Source organism: Petaurus breviceps, unplaced genomic scaffold (genome assembly GCF_028583685.1).
Source record: "Petaurus breviceps papuanus isolate PSGF00001 unplaced genomic scaffold, PetGlider_PUasm1.0 126, whole genome shotgun sequence".
NCBI lineage: Eukaryota > Metazoa > Chordata > Mammalia > Diprotodontia > Petauridae > Petaurus > Petaurus breviceps.
The window spans coordinates 81,284,012-81,309,195 of record NW_027185655.1 but is presented as its reverse complement, the minus strand read 5'-3'; the positions used below and the strand labels follow the sequence as shown (position 1 = coordinate 81,309,195).

Genomic DNA, 25,184 nt, shown 5'->3' with positions numbered 1-25,184 from the left:
ACCTTTGCTTTGCAAAATATCACATTCAAGCCCCTCAGATCTTTCAGTATAGAAGCTCCCAGATCCTGTGCTATCCTCACTGTAGTTCTGTAATATTTGAATTGTTTCTTTCTGGCTGCTTTTAGTATTTTCTCCTTTACCTTATAGTTCTGGAATTTGGCTACATTTCATGGATTTTTCAATTTGGGATCTCTTTCAGGAGGTATCTGGTAGATACTCTCAATTTCTATTTTACCCTCTGGTTCTAGGATCTCAGGGCAGTTTTCCTCGATGAGCTCTTGGAAGATGTTGTCCAGGCTCATTTTTTTCATCATGATTTTCTGGTAGACCAATAATTCTCAGATTATTACTCTTGGATCTGTTTTCCAGGTCAGCTATTTTTCCATTGAGATATTTTGCCTCTTTTTCTAATTTTTCATTCTTCATGTTTTGTTTGACTGATTCTTGGTGCCTCATAGAGACATTAGCTTTAATTTGGTTGATTCTAATTTTAAATGAATTATTTTCCTCAGTTAGTTTTTGAAGCTCCTTTTTCCATATGTTCAAATTTCATTGTTAGTTCACACATTTTTCTTTTTAAGGAACTGTTTTCTTCATTTTAAGGTTTTTCTAGTTTCATAATTTTGATTTTAGAAGAATTATTCATTTTATCTTCTACCTCTCTAATTTGGTTTTCAAAGTTCTTTTTGAGCTCATCTAAGAATGCTTTCTTTGCTTCAGACCAGTTCATATTCCTTTTTGAGGCTTCAGCTGTGGGTATGGAGTCAATAGTGTCTCCTTCTGACTTTGGTTCCTGCTGCTCACAATATAGGATTCTAGAGTATTTGCAGTCTGTTTTGTACCCATTTTGAGGCAGGGCTTCCCTTCCTCTAGGGTGCCCAACAAGCCTTTACTGTTTAAAATTTTGCTCTTCAGGCAATAATTACTATGTTTTCAGAATCAGAGGGGGTGTTTGGAGGAGCAGAGGGTCACTATGCCATCCTTGTCCCTGGACATTCAGATAGGTGCTTTTAAAATTTCCACTCTGTCAGTTGGTAGTCCCAGGAGTAGCTGCTGCCACTGCCATGGGCCCGCATTGTCCACACCTCTCCTCTTGTTATTGCTTTACACGCTAGATATTGGAAGTCAGACCCCACTCTGCTTATTAGATCTGACTATACCTCTGTTGCTTGCTTTTGAGCTTCCCCCTTTCTTGGAATATAATCTACGGACTTCCTACTTGGGAAAGTCACCTAACTGTAAGGTCTTCTTCTCAGTTCATCCTAAATCTGTGACCCAGAAAAGTGTAATGGACCATAAAACTGCCAGTTCACATTTGTCCCCATTACAGTGTCCTACAATGGGTCTGGTGGTTCCTCACAATGAATCTGGGACTTCCTATTATCATGTTACATATCATCTCCATGGGAGCTGAAGTACTATGCCCTGACCCATGTGTCAGCAGACCTTTCTATGTGAAACTGGACTGGAAAAATGACTCACTTTTACTTTCTTCAAGATTTTTACTCATTATCTATTTCTCCATCCATATTGGTAAAGTAAGATGACCATAAAGTGGATACAACTATAGGCCTAAACTCAGTAAGACCTGATTCTAAATACTGCCTTAGATCATAACTTAGCTGTGTGGTCCTGGGCACATCACTTACCCTCTGTTGGACTTAGTCTCCTCATCTGTAACATGGATATAATAATAGCATCTACTTCCCTTGCTTGTTTTGGGAATCAGGTGAAATAATAACTTCTAAAAGCTTAGCACTGTCCCTGACACAGTGCTATACAAATGTTAGCTATTACTGTTGTTATTATTATTCTTCAGCATGGAATATATTCTAGATTTATGTGCAGGAGTTTTGTTGAGAGGAACTGGGTTGTACTGCTGCCTAAAACTCGATCAACTAAGCTCTCCATATCTCCTCAGGAATCTTATTTAGATATTGACTCAGGTATCCAATCTCTCTCACTATTATGTTACCAATAAATTTCACAAGCATGTTTTTCACAGCTCATTCACATCATTGAAAAAAAAATAGTTCCATGAAGATTGCTATAGCACTTAATAAAAAAAAAGTAAACACCTGCCCAAACTGCACAGATACAAAGTAGTAATGACTTTGGGAGTTTGATACTTGAACCACTTTTGAATCGTTATAACTATGGTTATAATAGGTAGTCCATCTTGTTTACAAGGAAAATATGCTTTACCAAAATCTAAGGCTACTATATGTACAGCATTACCCTGCTTTCTAGATCTATTATCTTTTTGGAAAAATGAAGTATGGTTAGACTGGCTTGATGTTTTTTAATTAAAATATCCTAGTTTTCAAGGGGTAACTACTTCCCTTTCTGAATACTCAAAAATAATTTCCTTTAACAATGTATTCATAATTTTTCCAGGAATATAAATCAAACTTCACTGTTAAACAATTGCAGACACCAGTTGGAAAAAGGGCCTTAGGCCTTAGTACAATCCTGAATTTAATGAGAATCACTTTTATGACATAGCTGACAAGTTATCATCCAGTCCTTGCTTAAAGACTTCCAATGTGGAGTAAACCAATATTTCCCAAGGCATTCCATTCTACTTTTTGAATATCCCTAATGATAAAGAAAGTATCCTTCCTTTGGACACAACAAAAAAGAGTATTAATCATTCAGTTACACCTTTAAAGGTGTCTAGTAGAGCACTCTAGGAATCTCACTGGATTTATGCTTTATGATTTTGTTTTTTAATCAGTGATTTAGATCACTTGTGTCAAACTCAAAGGGAAGGGGCACTAAATCATGCAAATCCACATATTGAGTTGAAAAATACACATATTTTCATTATCCATGTTCAATCACCCTTTTATTTATTTTTGTTTAATATTTTCCAATTATATTTTAGTTTTGTTCGGCCTCCACTGTTGGTATGTCAGGTCACATATATTTGACATCTCTTATTTAGATAACGACATAGATTGCATTTGTCTTCCTGCAACTTACATCCAGTATTTTTTCTCTTCCCTTTGGGACCATGCAGAACAATTTTAACCCATTTTCTTTCTCACTGTCCTTTAAATGCTTGAAGATAACTATTATGCACCCACCCAAGCCTTCTCCAAGTTAATAATATCCAATTTCTCCAACTGATCCCTATGAAACATGAACTTGAGATTATTTTCCATGGTGCTTTCCATCTTCTGGATGACCTTCAGTTTATCAGTATCATTCTTAAAATATGATACCTATAGCCAAACAGAATGCATCAGATTTATGCCTGGAGGGTAGGTAGGTGGTACAGTGGATAGAGTACTGGACCTGGAGTGAGAAAGATCTGATTGCAAATCCAGACTCAGACACTTACTAGAAGTATGACCATGGGTAAGTGACTTAATGCCATTTGTCTCAGTTTTCTCATCTGTAAAATAAGTTGGAGAAGGAAATAGTTTGTTTTTTTCAAAATTTTAACTCTATCACAATCATATTTCTCTAACTTTTTATTATATAATTTAAAAAATCATCTATGTTTTATATCATTGATTTTTTTTAAATGTTAAACATAATAGAGTCAATGACAGATTCCTGAGTCACCCCACTACAGACTTTTCAAGTTGGAATTTAAGGATTCCCGCCATCTCTTAGGGTATAGCCCCTCAACACATTCAAAATGTATTACTTCTCGTCATATTTTCTGCAATAATACCAAAGAAGTATTTGTCAGATGTTTTAATAAAAGTATTGGTTTTGTACTTTGTCTCTTCCTTTCTTTCAGAATAAGGATAATATTTTCCTTTTTGTAATGCTACAGTACCTCTCCCGTTTTCCAGGGTTTTAAAAATATAATTCACAGTGTCTCAGTATCATTTCTGTGAATACTTTCAGTTTTCCAGAATGATGCATTTGGACCTGGTGATTTAAAATTGTTAAAGGCACCTAGGTAGCCTTTTTATCTCTTCATTTAAATTTAGTTTTAGTTCCCTAAAAATAATTTCTTCTTCCATTCCTTTTAGTTTACAAAACTTTTTTGTTTTTATTTTAAGTAATCGGGGTTAAGTAACTTGCTCAAGGTTACACAGCCAGTTATTTCTGGGTGTGGTGCTGAGTATCTGAGCCCAGATTTGATCCCCAGGTCATCCCAACACTGGAGCCAGTGCTCTGACTCACTGAGCTACCTGGGCGTCCCTAAGCAATTGGGGTAAAGTAACTTGCTCAAGGTTACACAGCCAGGTGTTTCTGGGTGGGTGCTAAGTGTTTGAGCCCGGGATTCGTTCACCAGGTTATTCTGACACTGGAGCTGGTGATCTTATTTGCTGTGCTACCTGGCCACCCCCTAACAAAACATTTTTTTTTTCTTGGTGAAAGAAGCACAAACAAAAGAATTCAACTTTCTGAGCATTATATATTCTAACACGTTGTAGCAGCAAGCACCCCAAGCGTCCTCAGGGTTTGCTGCCACCACAGGTTCTTGGATCTGCTTTGATAAAGGAAAGCAACTCTAAATGGGTTAACAAGCTTACTTTAATCAGTCAGACATATATCATCTACCTTGTTTAGGGGAAAAAGGTCAGCACCCCGAACTTCAAAGTATACAGGTAGAATTATCAAGACAGAAACAGATCAAGTAGACAGCTTTCCAAACTGTCCAGCCATTACATCCATACCCAGTCAACATCTGGGTTTCAACATCTGGGTTTTTCAAAGCCGGGGGGGGGGGGGCCTCTGGACAACGGCTTAACAGAATCCAGATCAAATCACAGAACACTTCTCAAAGTGAGCCCCCAAAACAAAGCTACACATCAGGGCTTATACAGCCTTCTCCTGGCTCAGAGAATATAACAACCTTCTGGACCCACTGGCCAATCAAGAAGTATCTACTGAAAAACAATCCTCCCATCCCAGGTTCCAGGTGCACTTTAGCCTAGGGGCAAGGGAAGATCTTTAAAATTTACATTCCTATTACACACGAGTATATTCTGTATATGCCTGACACAATTCTTTCTTTACATTTTTGATACTTTATTAAGCAGTTGTTTTAATTTACTACAAATCCCCAATATACTCCTATTCATACCTTCTGTGATTCATAATCTATGAAAATAAATAAACCAACATCAAAAAGGGAATAAGATCTTATATTTTCTTACTTTTCAATTTGCCATAGGTTAGTACCAGTAGTGTACAAAGTTTCTGATCTATTTCTGTCAGTTTAAAGTTACCTTTTACTAGTTAAAATCATGCAAGGTACATATCAACTTTTTATCCCTTGCTTCATTCATTTCTTACATATCTTTCTAATATTCCTTCTCACATAATGTTCCATCACTCACACACAACCTCCAGTTATATATTGTGAGCCCACAGTTGACAGTGTTACATATTTGTATATTTAAATATTTTATTGTTTGCTAAAATCCTTCATGAAGGATCCTCATATTTAGATATATTTATATCTAGCTTCAATAGGTTCCTTTTAGCCATCCACTTTGGTATTTCCTGAAAAGCCAACTTTTTCTTCTTCATCCTTGTGTTGTCAGGATTTCTTTTCTGAGTATTTTCCATCCTCCCTGGGTAGCAGGGATGTCAGGATGTTTCACTCTCCCTGCAATCATTGGCCATTGGTTCTTGACTATTCTTAGCTTGAACTTCTAAAATTTGCTCTCCTCAAAAATAAGGTGCTAACCAGACAACAGCCCACTTTCTTCTCCCTTTTTTATTAACTCTGTGAATGTTTGTTTTCTTGCTATCATTTTCATCATCTGTTCCTTAGTGATTAGAACAAGGTACAGAATAGTTGTTGTCCTTATTGCTTCTATTCTCTAATGATTATGTCACATCACTTCTTACCGCACCTTCATGGGCATTCACTTTTCAGTGTGATCATTTATACCTAGGAAATTAGCACATAATACAATGCAGGGCTTGATTTATTGTTTTCTTGATTGTCTAAATTTAGGAAAACCTGGAGAAATGTTGACAATCAAGATTAAATCCATATGTACTTGTCTTCCCCCAGAAAACCACTTTTTGAACATTTATCAGTCCAACTCTGTTATGTACATATATTCAATCAAAAGAGTATTATGAGGGGCGGCCAGGTAGCACAGAGAGTAAGAGCACCGGCTCCAGTGTTGGGATGACCTGGAGATAAAATCCCAGGCTCAGACACTTAGCACGGACCCAGAAACACCTGGCTGTGTAACCTTGAGCAAGTTACTTAACCCCGATTGCATAAAAAAAAAAGAGTATCATGACTATATTGTTTCATTTTAGTATTTTTAAAATCCAGGAACAGAGTTAAGAGGATTTCAGAAATGATCAAGCCCATTCCACTTCTGAATAGCTTTTAGTGTTTAGAAGGCTTACTCTCACATCAAGCTGTGATGTGCCACCTTGTTCTGCTTTTTGGGGACAAGTAAGAAAAAAAAAATCAAATTTTTCTACTGAATGCTGTTATATTAACTTATAAAAGTTTTATCTCAAGGGAAACATCCTTGCTGTTCATTATTTTATCTCAGTATGACTTTTTATCCTTAGATGTCAAGATTAAAGTTCCCTCACCATCATTTTATGCTCTGGAGCTTGTTAAAATCCTTCCTAAAATGAAGTACCTAGAACTCAATAGAGTGCTTCAGGTATGGGCAGATGAGGCCTAAGTAGGACTAACATTCTTGACCTTTGTTATAGATGCTATACATCTAGTAAATCATTCTAATAGCATGTTAAATGTTTTTCTTTTCCTTTGAAGGTTAGGGGCTAGGGTAGGGTGGGGCAGAGTAGTGGTACAGGACTCTCAAGTCATATTTTTAATCCATATTAGCCTTCCAAACTTCTAAATCAAAAGTCCTTTTTACATGTACTATCTGTTAGTCTTCCCTTGTGCTTTTAAGAATATTATATTGATGAGAACACTTTATTTATTTATTTTCTTTTGCTTTTTTGAAGGGGGGAATGCAGAGCAATTGGGGTTAAGTGACTTCCATAAGGTCACATGGCTAGCAAGTATTAAATGTCTGCGTCCACATTTGAACTCAGGTCCTCCTGATTCCAGGACTGGTGCTCTATTCACTGTACCACTTAGCCACCCTGATGAGAACATATTATTGTTTGAAATATAAATAAGTAATTTTAGGAATTTTGTTGGATATTCACTATTTTACTGAATTTATGGTCTCATTAATGAGGGTATTTATTTCAGTGATGTGATTACAATATCATCTTCATCCACTTTTGCCGATGTCTTCTAAGAAGTTCAACATAGAAGATGTTGAGGTGGCTTCCCCCTTTCTTGTGACATCATAAGAATATCAATGGGGTACACAGGCTTTGATAAATTATTCTTTCTTGCCACATGACCATTCCATCTTTTACTTTTTTCTTCATAGAATTATTCATTAATGCCATTCTTAACAAGACTTCTCTTTCCTAAAACCTTGTTTATAATGTCTTATGATCAAGTATTACTGCCTAGTACCACAATAGGAGTGGATTAGGGAGGAGCTTTCTAATTTGCCACCAAGATCCAGTATCATAATTAATAGTTGCAGTAGGGTTCAATTTGATGTGTACTTATGGTTTCTTGAAAGCCGAACCAAGAAAAGGCAAATCCCAGTCAGTCCTGCCAAGCCCAAAAGGTGCCTATTACCTTTTGCTTGATTTCCGATTTTAATTCTTTGGATACTATAATGTTCCATGACTCACAACCAGCTTTATGGTTGTTTTCACTTCTAGAGGTGAAGGAATGATATCAACCAATTGTCAAGGAATGTCTCAATACTTAAAAAAAAAAGCAAAAAAACAACAAGTATATTTTGTATAGGGGAGTAGGGTCAGGATAATACTTTTAATATACTTTCTGAGAGTTGCACAGGCAGTTTGTCAGAAAGAGGATTTGGTTCCACTAATTCTTTCTCCACTTAGTAATGTCACATACATACTTTATACACAAGTGACAAGAACAATTTCTATTTGAAGTTTTTTTCTTTTATGTAAGAGATATAGTCACAATATTTTAATGAATTTTTGCTGATGATTAAACAAGTAAACTAATTTGCTTTACAGTTTTCTATTGTAAGTAAATAATTTTAAAATTTATTATTACTTCATTGTAAACATTCTTCAAATGGTAATAAGCAATTGTAGTAGAGTAAATAAGCTAAAATTTTCTTAATTTGAACTATTGTTAATTAAAGTTCATAGCCTTGCCTATAAAATATCCATTTGACTTGCTTGCTCTATTAAACAAATCAAATCCTTAGAACACTACTCATATATCAAATTTACTGTGAAGGCAGAGATGTATGTACCTAGCTATTTTCTTGATGGATGTACCACAGTTAGGAACTCAGCTTTTTTTTTTTAAACTAATGTTGCAGATGACTCAAAGTACAATTGATGGGCATTTGGTTTCACTCCATTTAAGTCTTTTACTTGTTTCTGAGGGTCAAGTTATGTCACCTCCTTCCACATCAAAAGGAACTCATAAAGGCAGGAAAATGATTGACACAACATAACAAAAAGAAACACATGTTATTATTGTTCAACAATCAGGGTTTGTTCCACAGAGAATCTGCCCTGGGAATTTTATGTACATTTCTTTCCTGTTCTCAGCTTTGGACTATCTATTCCTTTTCCCATATACCAGTTATTTTCATTTTAAAGTAACTCTTCCATATAACTCTTCCTAGAACTCCATTGATATGAATTTCTATTCACTCATCTGAGCCTATCCTGATACTCCTACTGTGCTATGAAGTAACTGAATAATTTAGGCAGTAAGAATGTCTAATTACACTTCCATAGCTAATCTCACCATCATAACAAAAGATGAAATTTTGACTTCAAAATTCAGATCTGTACACCTGTTTTGTCAGAACTTTTGATAACTATTTGACCTAAGAAATCTAGCTTTCTGTTTGGTAGTGGTAGTGATAGTGACGAGCTATCTTTTTTTTTTTTAAATTTTCTGGAAACTGTTAAAAGAATTGTCATCCTTCTTTACACTTGTCTTCACATTCCAAAATTGGATTTTCCTATTTTATTTCTATCAAAAATTGTCTGTTTCTAAAATAGAGTATCAGTAACACATTTTCTTGACATATGCTTGTTTTCTTAACATGTAACATACTAGCATGTGATACACTAATAATTAATAAGAGAAATTTCCCAATTTCTAAAGTGAATTCTAGAGTAATTGTACTATCACTCACAATTTTAGGATGCTTTATTTATAAAATGTGTGTGTGCTTACATATCCTTATCAAAATTTTAATTTCTATTAGACAATGACACAATAGCACTTTAGGATAACTTTTCATTTGTACACATCTTAACTTCTTTTCTAAGCCATCGGGTCCAAATTTGCGTCAGTCATACTTTGTCATCTAAAATTCATTAAGCTCTTCTGCCACTTGGCCTTCTCTTATTGCTAGATGGTCTTTTCAGACTGCTCCTTAACAGAGAAATCAATGATCTGATATTAACACCCTTATAATATTAGCAGTTATAATTTCTAGGCTAATAATTGTAAATTGACTTAAAAAAAGACAACTGGAATGTTCTTTGACCCTAAAAATATATTGAATTCATCCTTAACTGTACACAGGAAATATATATATATATATATTATTCAGGTGTATTGTTGTCTTCTTAAAGGGTTTATATATATATATATATGTATATATATATATATATATTATTCAGGTGTATTGTTGACTTCTTAAAGGGTTTCTTTTTCCAAAACAATGTGGTCGACCCTATTAAAAAATTCAAGATGTTCCTGAATCCCTTTACCCATTAAAAAAAATAGAAATGAGACTGTGATATTAAGTACAGTATGAGTTATTCCTCTCTTTGCCAGAGAATTTCACTTATGTTTCCAGAATAGATAGAAAGACAGATAAATAGATTTTTTAATCCATTATTGCCTTTTGTCTTAATTGACACAATACTAATCTCTAAAATATAAATAATCTATTCCCTGGGGCTGTGTACTTAAATAAGCAGATATATCACATGTATTTCCTTAATGTTTGCATATGTCAACTTTTTTTTACTATAATAAACTATTTGCAGTTTTTAGGTCTTAACATTTTTAGTTAATTCTCATTATACTTTTAAAAAATGTTCTTTTATGGGGCAGCCAGGTGGCTCAGTGAGTAAGAGCACCAGTTCCAGGGTCAGGATGACCTGGATCAAATCTGGGCTCAGATACTCAGCACCACACCCAGAAATAACTGGCTGTGTAACCTTGAGCAAGTTACTTAACCCCGATTGCTTTAAAAAGAAATAAAAAAATGTTCTTTTATCCAGTGTGGGCACATGGATATATTTATAAAATATGTCAAGCTAGTTAATATGATCAATAATCCAATCACTTAGTTATAATAGGAAGCTTTAGTCTCTTTAGTCTAATAGATTAGTCTAATACTTTTAATTAATACTTAATAATTAAATACTCTTTAGTCTAATACACTACCTACATAAAGCAACATATGCTATTATATGAAAAAGGCAAATTCTGTTTCAATCATCTTTGATAAGGTTCCAAACAAAGAATTTTTAAAATTTCAAGTTAATATTGGGATTTTTTAAAAAAATAATGGCTTAGAGGAGGAATCTGGGAAGATGGTGGAGAAGATCAGAAAATTTTGAACTTTCAAGATTTCCCCCCACAAAAGAGCTAAAATAGTACTTTAGTGTACCCAAAGTATAGGTGGACATACATAAGAATAGGGGAACAACAGGTATTTTCCTGGGACATTTTGAGAAGATCAGAAGAAAAATTCCTGGACAAAGTTTGTTCCCTGTGGAGAGTAAACACCTTCAGAGTAGGTTTCATTTTAACAACAAGCTGCAAGCCCTGGGTTTAGTTGGTTTGAGAGGCTGCCTCAGCCCCAGCCACATGAACTTTTACACCAAGATGGTAAGGAGAGTTGGGCATTTGAGCCCAAGAAGACTGAAGGAACCTCTGCTGACAAGGAATGCCAGACCTAGCTGTGCTGTGAAGAGCAGAGGGGGTGAGAAGGAACCAACACAAGCCAGGAGAGTGCAGAAACAGTGGGGAAGAAAGGCCTTGGCTTCCGCCACTTATAGGAGGTTGGAGGTTTGGCTTTGGTTCCAGGTTAGAGGGGAAGAACTAAAGATCTGGGGCAAGAGACACCATTTCCTATACCCCAGGGCTAGAGGTAATTTTAAAATTTCAGCTATTACTATCAAAAATGCACAGGCAACGGAGAAAGAATCCAACCATGGGAAACTATTATGGGAATAGAGGTGACTGGGGTTCATCCTCAGAGCAGCATATTTAAGTAAAGAAACCCCCAAAGAGTAACATCACATGGTCACCTGCCCAAAAAGAATTCATAGATCTTAAAAAAGACTTTAAAAATCAAATGACAGATATGGATGAAAAACTTAAAATAAAAGAACAGTCCAAGAAAAACAAGAAGGTTATGTAAGGAAAGCCAGCCAATTAGAAAAGGAGATCCAGAATAATTTTTATTTAATGTTTTTTTTTTTTGCTTTTTGGAGGGCATTTGGGTTTAAGTGACTTGCCCAAGGTCACACGACTAGTTTTTGTGTTAAGTGTCTGAAGCCAGATTTGAACTCAGGTCCTCCTGACTCCAAGACCGGTGTTCTATTCATTGCACCACCTAGCTGCCCCCAGAGATCCAGAATCTTAAGGAAGAAAATGATACCTTGAAAATTACTGGAAAACGTGAAGCCAGTAAAATTATAAGAGATAAAGAAATAATTAAACAAAATATGAATAATGAAAAAATAGAAGACAAAGTAAAGAATATTATAAGAAAAACAACAGATTTGGAAAATAGATCATGACAATAAAATATAAAAATAATTGGACTAACTGAAAGTTATGATCAAAAAAGTATCTTGATACAATAATAGAAGAAATAAAGCAAATTTTCCTGAAGTATTAGATCAAGGGGGGGGGAGTAGAAAAAGAAAAATAAAACAATCCATCTATTACCTCTTAAAAGAGATCCTATGAGGAAAACTCATAATAATATCATAGTAAAATTCTGAAACCATTAACTCAAGGATAAAATATTAAAAGTTTAAACAATTTAAATATGATAATGCCACAATTAGACTCACACAAGGCCTACCAGCAGAGACAGTAAAAGGACCGGTGGTTTTGGAGCACGATATATTGAAGAACAAAAGAACTGGGGCTCCAGCCAAAACTGCCAAATTAAGTATCATCCTGAATGAAAAAATAAAAAGGATATTTGATAAACTCTCAGACTTTCAAGACTTTGTTAAAAAAATCCTGAATTTAGATTTAACATGCAAGAAATATAACATAAAGTACATACCAAAGGCTTCATAAGAACAGACTTTTTACTTTATATGTGTGTGTATAGATGTGAATATATATAGTGTATATATATATGTATGTATACATATACATATACATGTGTGTATATGTATAAAATGTATGTCTAAGATTCTTTTTAATAATTGGATAACACAAAAGAAAGATTGGGGTCAACCTGAATATGATATGAATTTAAAAAATAAAACCATTTAGCAACAGCTAAAAAGAGTAATTATTTTTTTAAAATGAGGTGCAAGAAGAAGAATTGATACAGAAGAATTAGATGAGGGAGGGGGATTGGTTATTCTGGTAACCTATTTTCATCTGGAATGGGTTTAAGAGGGAACAATTCATATATATTTTAAAGAGTATAAAAGTCTTCTAAATTTAGAAGGAATAAAATGGTAGGGGCATAGAAAGGGGATAGAGGACAAAGGAAGAATTTTTAGAGGGGAGGGTGAGGGAATAGGTATAAAGGGGGTATAGAAGGGTGTTTAGATTTATGGGAATGGGAGGATAGGGTTGGGATCTCTGGAGGGGGGTAAGCAAGTAACAAGATAGCAAGGTAGTGAGTAGAAGTAAGGTAGAGGAGTCAGGAGGGATAGGAAACGAGATATGCACAATCATAAAAGCAAAGATCAGCAGTAGAATGTGTTTGGAAATGTATATGTCTATGTATATGTGAATAAAGATGGACAATTCCCAACACAACAGGTATTATTTATTATATAGACTTTCTTGAAATGAAAATTTATTGTTACATATGATTCCTCTCATGTTCTGCTATGTACACAAGATGCTTTTTTTTCCTTTATAACTTTATATTTAAGTTGCAGTATTTAAGTTTATAATAGGTTTTTGTTTCTTTTCTCTATTCTGTATTTGTGTTCTGGTTTTTGAGCTTAAAGATAAAAAGAAAAAAATAATAACTTGGAGGAAGTATAAAGAATAGAAATACAACTATTTGGCATCAAAATTAGTGACCAGTAGATCAGGGCATTAGCATAACATGCATTATCTTCTGGGGCTGTCTGTGGCCAGCAACCACAAGTCCAAAGATGTTTTTGATTAAGCCTCTTTCATAAGAATGGAATCTGGTAAGTGAAACATTTCAAGTTTGAAGGACGAAGTCTGAGTTCAGATCAGTTAGTGGTCTTTATGGATAATATTGCTAGAATTGGGTTAAACCAAGGTATATCATGCTAAGCAGGGAAAGCCAAAGGAAGTTGAAGATTGGGACTAATAGGAAAGAAGAACAAAGAAACAAAAAATAGGAAACAAACCAAAAAACAAAACTAAAGTACAAACAAAACAAACAAAGAAGAAGGAAAACAACAACAGGAAACCAAGAGGTTGCATCAAACTCTAAACTTGGTAAACAAATTCATTTTATGGATGGTGCTTCTGTGAGAACTTGCTTTCTCTTAACTGTCAGAATGGTTATTCTGCCTTATCTTTTCATACATTGTAAAGTAATGAAGGCCTTTTATATGTTTTTTTATGCAACATGAAACAGATATAAAACCATTGACTCATTTATGGGACATTAGATGGGATTTTAAAAGTCATGTAGTTTAAACTTTACTCATCTATAATAGGCAGCTAGGTAGCTCATTTGACATCTAGGTGGGCCTGGACTTGGAGTGAAGAAAAACTGAGGTCAAACTTGACCATAGACTAGTTGGGGCAAGTCACTTAACTTCTGTATGCCTCAGTTCCCAAATTGCAAAGTGGCTCTAGTAACTTATCAAAAATTTTACACTATGATCAGGTTGCATTTATACTAGGAATGAGTGGTTGGTTTAATATCAGTAAATCTATAAGCAAAATGAACCATGTTAATAAAAACAAATTATGATCATATCACAAGGCAGACAAAAGACCTATATGTGTGTATGTGTATATAAGCTTTTGTTTATATATTACACATTTGTTTATATTTTTGTGTGTTTGCACACACACAACCATTCCCATATATGGTTGAATACACACATATGCGTGTATACATTTATATGCTACACATATAGTATATATATATATATATATATATATATATATATATATATACTTACATTGAATTCAGTTTCTGACACAATGAGCTTGATATGTCATTGGGCCAATTAGGTGGACAAAATCAAGTATGTAGTTGAAAATGTAGATTGGCATTTAGGAGAGGGTTTGGAGTTGGAGATGCAGATTTGAGACTCACTCGCATTGTATCCATGGAAAGGAATGATATGTGAAGGTGACATAAAATTAGGTGAGCACAAGACAAAGAACATTTCTTGGTGATCATCTATGATAAAAGAGGCAAAGGAGGAGGAAAACCCAATGAAAGATTAGATATAAAGGAAGAACTAAGATAATATGGACACCAAAAAATGGAGGAGCACCGATTCACAGTGTTAGATGTTCCAGAGAAGCTATCAATGATGAGAATTTGAAACAGGCCTCTGTATGACAAATACAAAATATAAAGGAATATATTTCATAGGTCAAAAACAAGAGAAGCACAAGACTTTAAGAAGAATGTTAAGTGTGAGTTGAGTTTATTTAAATAATGATTAAGATAAATGATTAAGATAGGCTTTTTAAATACTATTCAGAACAAATAATATAAAAGGGATAGGTCCTCTGTTTTGGGCAAATGTTTCAATGTGACTACCTAAATGAGCTTCCTGTGCCCTGGAAAGGGAATTAGTCTAGGATTCTAGGGAATGAGATGAAATCCTGCTTCTAGTACTTATTAATTGGGCGACCATGGACAAGTCACTTTTTCTGAGACTCCATTTCCTCATTGCAAAATGGAGATAATTGTAGAATGTACAGTGTTGTCTTGGTGATTGAGTTGACCAATGTAAAGTGTTTTGAAAACCTTAAACCACTATGAATATATTTTATATCTTTTTTTTTCTATTAGGAAATACTGTTCTCAGACTAGAATGGGTTGAAAAAAATCATAGTTAAGCAAAAACTGAAACCAGATAAGGGAGAAGATATTAAGAGAGTAGCTGCAATAAAGTGCAAGTTCTCTAGCCCAGAATTACATCCCTGGATACTGAAAGTAGTCAGGAATTATCATTTAAAACCTTACTGAAATTTTGAGAAATTCTGCAGAACAGGAGAAATACCAGAAAACTGGAAAGTTGCAAATGTCTCAATTTCCACAATGAGGGACAATGTAGAAATAGTTTAGGCTAGTTCTATAGGGCAATTGGGGTTAAGTGACTTGCCCGGGTCACATGACTAGTAAGTGTTAAGTGTCTGAGCTCAAATTTGAACTCAGGTTCTCCTGACTGCAGGGATGGTGCTGTGTAACTAATTGTATTTTTGGTTGCTGTTGCTACAGCAATAGCTTCTAATAAATGGATATTAATGTTAGGTTCAATTATCTGCTTTCCTGCAACCTATGGGAAAACTGATTAACCAATTCTTTATTCTACCAAGAGGGATGGCTATATATCATTGTATATAGTTTAGCCTGCAAGTAACCTTCATGCCACTAAACAACTAACTTCACCAATGGGTCTCTAATATGTGTGTGCCAGCTTTTCCACAGGTCCCAAATCCCCACTGCTCAGCAGATGGTACACAGTTTCAATGGAGAAGAAATGAAGACACAGAATTTGTATACAAGTTTATAATATATCTTAAATTTTGATAATAAAGAAGAGAACAATATGATGCAGTGGGAAGAATATTTCAGGATCAGTATTTAGATGATTTGGGTCCAATACTAGCCTTGTCACTTACTGCATAAGTAACTTAAGGCAACTTATTGAACCTCTCCATATGTTTCCTCATTTGTAGAAAGAGCCTGTACTAAATGGAACTAAGACAACTTATTATTCCATATTCTAGAACCCCTTTTACAAAGCGAAGTTAAAAGGCATTGGAAGGAATTTAGATGTCAGTAAGTCAATAAACATTGATTAAGTGCCTACTAGTTGCCAGATACTATACTGAGCACTGGGGATACAAAGAAAGACATAAATCAGTTTGTCCTGTCAAGAAGCTCACAGTCTAATGGGAGAGATAACATGCAAACAGCAATATACAACCAAGTTACATACAATGAAATCATCAACAGGGGGAGGTCACTAGAATGAAGGGGGATGGAGATGTTAAGGAAAGAGAACCTATGGTGGGAGTATGACCATTAATTAATGATCCAATGAAGCAAACATTTATTAAATGGCTTGACACATAGTCAAGAATTTTGCTGTTTTTGCTAGTCCCTGGGGATTCAAATACGAAGCGAAACTATCCTTGCCCTGAAGGAGTTTAACATTGCAATGGACAGAAACTATGTAAATATTTAAGTTAACACAAAAATATATATAAAATGAACATCACATGGTTTTGGTAGTGAAGGCACTGACAATTTGGGAAGTAATTAGGAAAGCCAATTTAGAAGGCAATGCTTGAGCTGGATATTGAAAGAAACTACAGATTCCTAGAGGTAAGAGGCTTATGGTATGAGCTAGAGTAGGAGTGGCAAACTTGTGACCTAATCTAAGGGGATTTTTTCTGTGAAACTTGTATTAGGTCCATGGGACAAACTTGATGACCTAGAGGGCCACATGTGGCCATGTAGCCACAGGTTCCCCACCCCTATGCTTTAGCATCACTTAAAAGTCTATACAAAATATTTACTATTTTTCATTGGAAACAACAGAAATTGGATGGATAAGGAAAATCATTGGGTAGTATAGAACATTCAAGCTGATCTTTGAATTAAGACATATTAATTTGGAAATTATGGATTTCTCTACCTGGGTATGGAGGGAAAAGGTCTAGCTTGTCAAGGTGCTACTCTGCCCTGAGATAATGCCTGAAAGTCTCAGTAAGGAATTTTAGAAATGTTTCCAGAAAATGCTATTCATTACAGTGTAACAACTGCAAATACTAAAACTACATTTTTAAAATCTTAAGCAGAATCTTAATTATACTGCTTTTTCTTTGAAGTGCTTCAGGTATATATCAAAATTTGACATCAAAATCCATAGATAACCTGTAAGGCAAAGATAATGTGTTCAAAGTAAATTTTTTTAACCACCCATGACAGGAAATGACAACTTCATGTCATGGTCAATCTTTTATCAAGTCTGACACTGCTCTTCTAGATTTTCATTTTTTATTTCCAGTCATGCAGATGGAAAGCCTGATAAAGGACCCACATTACCTGATTATTGTGTGTAACACTGTCTTTCTTTTCTCATGGATTTGTATAAGTAAAGAATTTCTCTGCGTGAGTAGTCTGGAAGTTGGAAATTTCCAGTGGCAGATATTCTGTAATCAAGTATTTGGCCATGATTCATTTATTCATAATTGTTGATACTTCAAGTTAGGCCTAAATCATTGTCTATTTATGTGCCTCCATGTTATGGAATACTACAGTCTAAAAAATTGAAATTGAAAATTACCTAGAAGTCAGTGGAGAGGCTGGACATTAATGGACATTAATACTCCATAACACATTACAGCAATGATGAATTATGAAGCTGTGTATAGGATATCATTACAGAAATATATGAGCAAAAAAAAAGATCATGGGCTGGCAGGTAATACAGTGAAACCCTTTGAAGTTAAGAGAAAGTCAGGTGAGCCATTTTGGACAGAACCTCTGTGGCAAATTTATGAAGAACATAGAAAGGAGCAGGATAAAATGGGCAGGGATGGTTGGGTGTAAACAGTTAGTGAATTCCTATCAGTAAACTGAAAGATCATTTATATATTTGACTATTTGAGTAAGGTATCGAGTAAAACAGATTTCTATTTGTATATAGTTTTAGAAATATCTATATTTCATTATTGAAAGCTAAAAACAAGACCTATTATGAAACTTTGAATAAGTCAATCTCTCTGAGGCTCAGTTTCATCATCAATAAATATGCAATTGATAATACCTGTAGAATCCTGTTTTCAGGAAAATAGTGAAGATCAAATAGCAAAGAGCTTTGCAAACCTTAAAATTTCATATATATGTTAACTTGTTTATCATCATTCTCTTAAGTGTTGAGTATACTGTATTTGTAAAAAGGCGAACAATCATATACTCAAAATTCAGAATGACAGATGCATATTTGGTTATTACCAGTGAGGAAATTTCTTTGGTTTGATTATGTATATTTGTTGGGGGTAGAAACAAGGAAGCTGTTTATTTTGTTTTATTTAATGTGGAAAGAGAGTTGGAGGAAGAAAATACTTGTTTAACAAAGAAAAGAAAGGCAATGAATTCAGAAAAAATTCCCCCCCCCAAAAAAAAGAAAAGAAAGAAAAAAGGGGTGAGAAAAAGGATACTCCTTTGCTTCTTCCATGATAAATTATAACTTTTAAATGGTTTGGGATGTCTGAAGGTCCAGGCCAGATCAAAGTGACTTAAAGTTTCCCTAGTCACAGCAAGTCCAGCTGGAGGTGATTTTAAGAGTCACTCCAGCCTCCTGATAGGGGACATATATATAATTGTACACCTAGGAAGCTGTATCTGGGGTAAAGCCAATAAACATTATCTTAGCAGCTGCCAGAGTGGGAAAGAAAAGCATTTGGGTACTATCCATGATGATATAACTATTCTCTCAATACTGATATTCCTTTGAATAAGGTCTTTGGGAGAAAAGGATGTAGGTAATTCTCGATTTGTGTGTTGAGATTATTCACATTGTAAGGATGTTGTAAGAATAATATATCTATATCTATATATCTGTGAATCTCAGTAAAAAATGACATGTATCATTATTATTTACTTGGAGATAATGATTATAATTCCTAGATACTATGGAAAATATTAATTGGGAGCAAACCCCATTTACTTGAAATAACTTCTGAATAAATCTCTCAGTTGAAATAATATATTTTATTTTAATCAAAACATAAGTATAAACAGTGAAAAAGCTAAGTAAATAATACAAAATAGTGGAGAAGGAAATGGCATACCTCTGTACTATCTCTGCCAAGATATTCCCATGGATTTTATGGTTCATGGGGTCATGAATAATCAGATACCACTGAACAACTGAACATGAGCAATAACAACAACAATAAGTATAATTATTCCATTTATAACTTTCTTCCTCCTACTTTCTCTGTTACTAATATGGAAGATTAAAGTTATTAAGTTGTATAATTCAGGTGGGAAGGTTTTACTTTAAAATGACAGAATTAAACCCTTATGTCCCATCTTGTAAAAAATGGGCAATTATGAACAATGTAGAAATATTCATATGTCTCCCAACTGGCCTGATTTTAATAGTCCACAGAATCAACATATTAAGTATTCATTGCTCTACTACATAACCAACATTGTGATCAAGACAAGAACGTCCAGAGATAATGTGTAAAATTTTCAAGGACACTCTTCCTGCCATCTGCCTTCTCCATAGGCCATCTATTGAATGCCAAGATCAACTTAACCTGAACATTCATAACCAGTGTAGGGGATTTAGAAAATGGTAGAAAATCCTATTTCCCTTTTTCTTGAATGAAGGCAAGAGACTGAATTTTAGTAAAGGTATGCTATCTGAGGGGGTTTAGGAAGGGTTCTGGAAATGAGATTTCTTCAATTTTGGGAATTCCCAATGTAGAAGTTTCTTATATTAGTGAAATTATAGGCAATGACTGTCTTTGTCTCAAAGAATAACTTGGGAATATTGAGAAATTATAGGCAATGACTATCTTTGTCTCCGAGAATAACTTGGGATTTTGAGAAGTTAAGTGACTTACTTATGAATTCTCAGCTATTGTTTCTGATAAATATTTAGCAGCATCTTGGTTGTGAGGCAGCTAAGCAGCACAGTGCATAGAAAACTGGGCCTGGATTTAGAAACATCTGTTTTGAAATTTGGCCTCATACATTTATTATCTGCGTGAGCCTGGGCAAGTCATATAGCTTAAATTTACCACAGTTTCCATAACAATGAAATGAATATTTAATAGCACTTACTGAAGGGTTGTTATTAGGATCAAATGTGACAATATTTGTAAATATCTTAATACAATGTCTAGCACATAATGGATACTATATAAAGTCTAGTTATAATTATTAATTATTGTTACTATAATTAACCAACTCACTGATAAAATATATATGCAATATGCTTTTAAGTTTAATTTGTTTAATTTAATACATAAATTTAATTTAAATTAAATTTGTATTATTGACATTTTCTCCATCATTTTCTTAAGTCTAGGTAATCAACAAAATAACAAATAAGGCCTTGCCAGATTTGCTCAAAATTATTATTTAATAGTTGACTCTCGGGTACCTACAACCAATTCTGGCATACCATTTTGCCTGATTGTTTCTATATATTCTGTGATGTGACTCTGAACCACAAATACAAAAAAAAAAAGGCTCCTCCTCTTCCCCTACTGCTACTTAATTTGTGCTTCATTTCAGTCAATACAAATTTAAAAAGTAGTTATGGGGTTTAAAGAAACTAAAGATGTTCATTGAAAACCTAACAAACCCTGTTACATTGCATCCTATGTTCTTGCAACATTGCCTCATATTTGGAAAGAGAGAAAGGATATCAAATGAGGAGAAAAGGAAAAAAATTCTCCCTAGGAAATGACTTTTCCTATGATCTAATTAATTAGAACATTGGTATGTCTGAACCTCTTCATTTCCATAGAAGAAAAAAGTACTTGTGGTTCTCATAGAATTGCTTATAGAAACGACTTCTGCCATAAGGGAACTTTGTTAAGCCTTCTAGTCACACTGCATAAGTAGGTCAGCACTTAACGCAGAAATTGGGCCCAATATTTATGTATCGGTATTTTTAAAAAGTCATTTTTGTCTTCCTAAGGTAGAAGATTGTAAAATTAACCAATTAAATTTCAATCCTATATACAATATTAGAGTTTTCATAGTATATCATTTATAATTTCAAACATGTTGGATGTGTCAATATGAAAAAAATGTTTATGAAGAATGGAAAATAATTACATTTTTCTCAGTGATTTCTATTTCTAGATAAGATGGATGAGAACATTGTTATAAAGTAAAATTACACTAAAATGGTATATATAGTTGAAAATAAACAATTGCTTTAGTGGACAGAGGGCTAATCTTTGAGTCAGGAAGATCTGAGTTCCAGTTTTATCTATAAACTGTGCAGCCATGGCCAAGTTTCTTAGCTGAGGAGAGAGTACCAAATTAAACACTTAGAAACTAAAATTCTTTCATAAGATTTTCTTGAAATGTCCCTGGTCCTTCAGTATCTTTCCATTTATATGTATATATGTGTGTACGTATGTATGTGTGTTTATATCCATACACATATATTATAGAGAATGAGCCTAAAAGTTGAAAAGGTTATGGCTGTAAAACTCATTTATTGTATCTACAATCTTTCATGAAAGTAGATTACACAATATGGAAATGCTGCTCAGTGGTGTCTCAACACATCTATGTCAATGTCTACAAGTAGTGGCATCATCAGTAGTCATATTGATGGTGCCAGGCACTGACAGAAATAGTTAATGATCTTTCTCAAATTCCCTATCATCTAGCCAATTACATATTATTTTTCCTCAATAAAATCTGTGGGCAATAGAGAGAGGATGGAAAAGGGCTAATTCAGCATTTATTCATTCTGTGAAGTGTATAATAAATGGATTCAGTATAGTGGAATATAAAGAGTAGTGCATTTGGAGTGAGAGAGCCAGATTTCAAATGCTGACTCTGGTAGCTAGTCCTAGTAAGCCTAGACAGTTCTCTCTGTCTCTGTTTCTCTGTCTCTGTCTCTCTCTGTGTCTCTTCCCCCACACCCTCCTCTCTCCTTTCTTTCCTCTTCCTTCCCTTACCTTCTTTTCTCTTTCTCATGTTCATCTTTGTCTGTCTGTCTGTCTGTCTGTCTCTCTCTATCTCTCTCTCTTCCCACCCCTGGCTCTAAATTTGTGATGCTATTTCTGTCTTAGGCCAGAAAGAATACCCTCCAAATCTTTCCTTTAAGTGGTGGTGTCTTCATGAATGATCCTAGAACAGGGGGGCTAAAAGACTACTTTGGTGCTCATCTAGAGCATGCTTTTAATTCTGAAATGTTGTGAAGCTCATATTTCATGAAATTTTATGTAAACCCAGTGTCAGAGTCCTAAAGGTATTAACTTTGGAACTCTAATAAATAATTATAAAGTAACTGGAAATCCCTGACTTTACATAGTTTCAGTTCATTGCTCCATAGAAGCCTTCAAATGATCTATCAAATGATTATTAGAAACAATTAATCATACCAAAGAACTCTAAAGCCCCTAATGTAATTTCATGGTTATAATTTTCTTGTCAGGTAATAAAACAGAATGAACTTGGCAAGAATCTGTCTGAGTGTTCGCTGTTTGATCTGCTGAAATATGATGACTTTAACTCGGACAAGCACCTAGCCCTTGAAGAATTCTACAGAGCATTCCGTAAGTGCTGTAACAAGATTCAGTTTCTGATGGCTTCTGGCTCCTCTTTTCTGCTTTCTTTACTCAGTAATGTACATTCAGTGTAGCATGGTGTGCATGACAACTGAGATTGGGATATGGATTTCTGGAAAAGTGTTAGTGCTTGCCTGCGTGACAACAAAGTTAAGTATTTGGGATTTCGATAATTATCAATAAATATCAGTTATCACCTGAAAATATTCTTATCTTAGACTTAATTTTAATAATCACAACCTGAGGCTTTAGGTTTTGTATTGCTGCATTTGGGTCTATTTTGTGCTATGAAGTGCTGTTGAATGACAATTCCCATCTACCTGGGAAAGGAAAAAAGGTATTTCCATATCTCTGAACCACCTCAGATTTTACCAGAGTGACAATTTTTCAATCTCTGCACAGTGCAGCCCTAGGTGGATTAGATGGTAGCTTCTGTTTATGGTTGAATAATACCAATGACGATTAGGAGAAAGTAACATTTTATTTTATGTTGAGTTCTTTGGGATTCTTGAACACAGAGTGCTTATGCACATAATTCTTCTGATACCTGACTAATTGAAAAAGCAAACCAGGATTTAAAAATTGTACGTTGGTGAATCTATGATGATTGTTTCACTTAAATTGTTTGTGTGTATACTCAGCATTTTTAATGTGTGAAATCAATACATCACATCACAGCTCCCTCTCTGTGTGGCAGAAAGTAGTGTTGGATATTGAGCTAATATAGCATTTCTTTTTCAGCAAGATTAATTACCATAAATGCTCATTTAGGAATTTCTTTATGATGTGCTTATTAATATGACTTAGAAATAAAACAACAGTCATGACTCAAAGACTATTCATTCGACAAACATATCAAGTGCCAACTGTGTGCAGGGTTCAGTGCTAGGTGTAAGAGGGAATAAATAGATTAGAAAAGACTGGATTCCTGCCTTGCTGGGGTTCATAAAACATTAGGGGAATATAACAAAACACAGATAACATACATTCATTACATAATGTCAAACATCACATCAGGTGATATATACATTAGTGAGGTGAGACACAATGAATGAGCATCTACAAACATAGTTCCAATGAAAACAAAAAAAATAGAGCCTATCTGGTTATGAACAGTTCGGCCCAATGACTAACTGTCTTTGCATACATTGTTCCCTTATGTGACAGCCCCACACAGCTAAAGTGGTAGTTTTCTTTGGATTTTTATATTAGGTTTAGGACTTGCACTGGGGTCCTATTTCTTTAATCACTCATAGCTTCATTGTCTTGATTCATGTTTTTGCTTACCCACCTGTTCTAAGCCAAAGGTCACTAAAAAGCAGCATGACACTTTTTACGAACTCATTCTTCACATGTTGTGGGAATTGCCCGTGGATGGACTTATATGCTGAAAGCATTTTCCCTTTTATCACAATTAAGTGTATCTTTGATCTACTAATAGATGAGAAGCTTATTGATTGGACGGATGTTATTAAAAAACAAAACAAAACAAAATCTTCCATATAGCACTTCACGTGAAACTCAGTACATAATAAATGTTTAACAAATCATTATACAATTGAAATTAATCTAGTGGAACACATTCTGACCATATATCTCATATGCAAACCTGATCAACAGAAAAAAAAAAACAACATATGAAATCTTTTCTCAAGGGACTATACTTTAGCTCTCTTGGGGAAAATTGAATACCCCATTTGGTTCTCAGGTAACTAACATATAACCTTTTAAGGCATTATCAATTAAATATGTAGAAAGACCCTTGATAACTATCATTGTATCTTCAATTTGTTTTACCTATTGAAAACCTTAGCAGTCTTATGAAAAACTTTATATTTTAATCATCTCAGTTATTAACTCTACTCTTCTTTCTCTCTTATGTGTACTCAGACTATCTGTTCTTTGACTTAGTGTTTTCTTTCTAATACTAAGCATATCTGAAGAAATTCAGATTAATCTGTGTGTGTGTTCCCTATACTATCACTTCTTGACTCCATATCTTAAAATTCTACTTTCCACTTTCAGTCCTTAGCTAATGCCAATTTCTCTGCAATATCCCTTCCTCTTGACCAAAAATCCTAAAACACTATTTTCTGCAAAAACACATTGAAATTTGATTTTTGATTGTCATGTCCGGTAAGTTTTAATTTTCCTGATGTATAATTCTCTCAATTCCTCAATCTTCTTATATTAATCCTAATTCCTCACTATCAATTTTGAATTCTTTTCATTTTTTTCACTCTTTCAATGATTAATGAATTAAATAAGTATTTCAGATATGCAAATATTAATTAACACTTAGTATATCTGAGATAGCATGAATTGAATTGGGGATGCAAAGTTAAGAGTCTCTGCCAGAGAGGCGCTTATATTCTACAAGAAAAGTAGCACAGAACAAATTGACCTTCCATTATCTAAAACAAGGTTTTTATAGTGTCACTGA

At 34.3% G+C, this 25,184-nt stretch overlaps 1 protein-coding gene across 1 annotated transcript in view; it reads left to right on the top strand.

The window, feature by feature from the left end:
* FSTL5 (follistatin like 5) overlaps window positions 1-25,184 on the top strand; it is a 1,185,743-nt gene that overhangs the window by 634,758 nt on the left and 525,801 nt on the right. Inside the window, exon 6 of the mRNA XM_069097493.1 lies at window positions 22,609-22,729. Within this exon, the coding sequence (XP_068953594.1) occupies window positions 22,609-22,729 (121 nt within the window). The remainder of the gene's footprint in view (window positions 1-22,608; window positions 22,730-25,184) is intronic.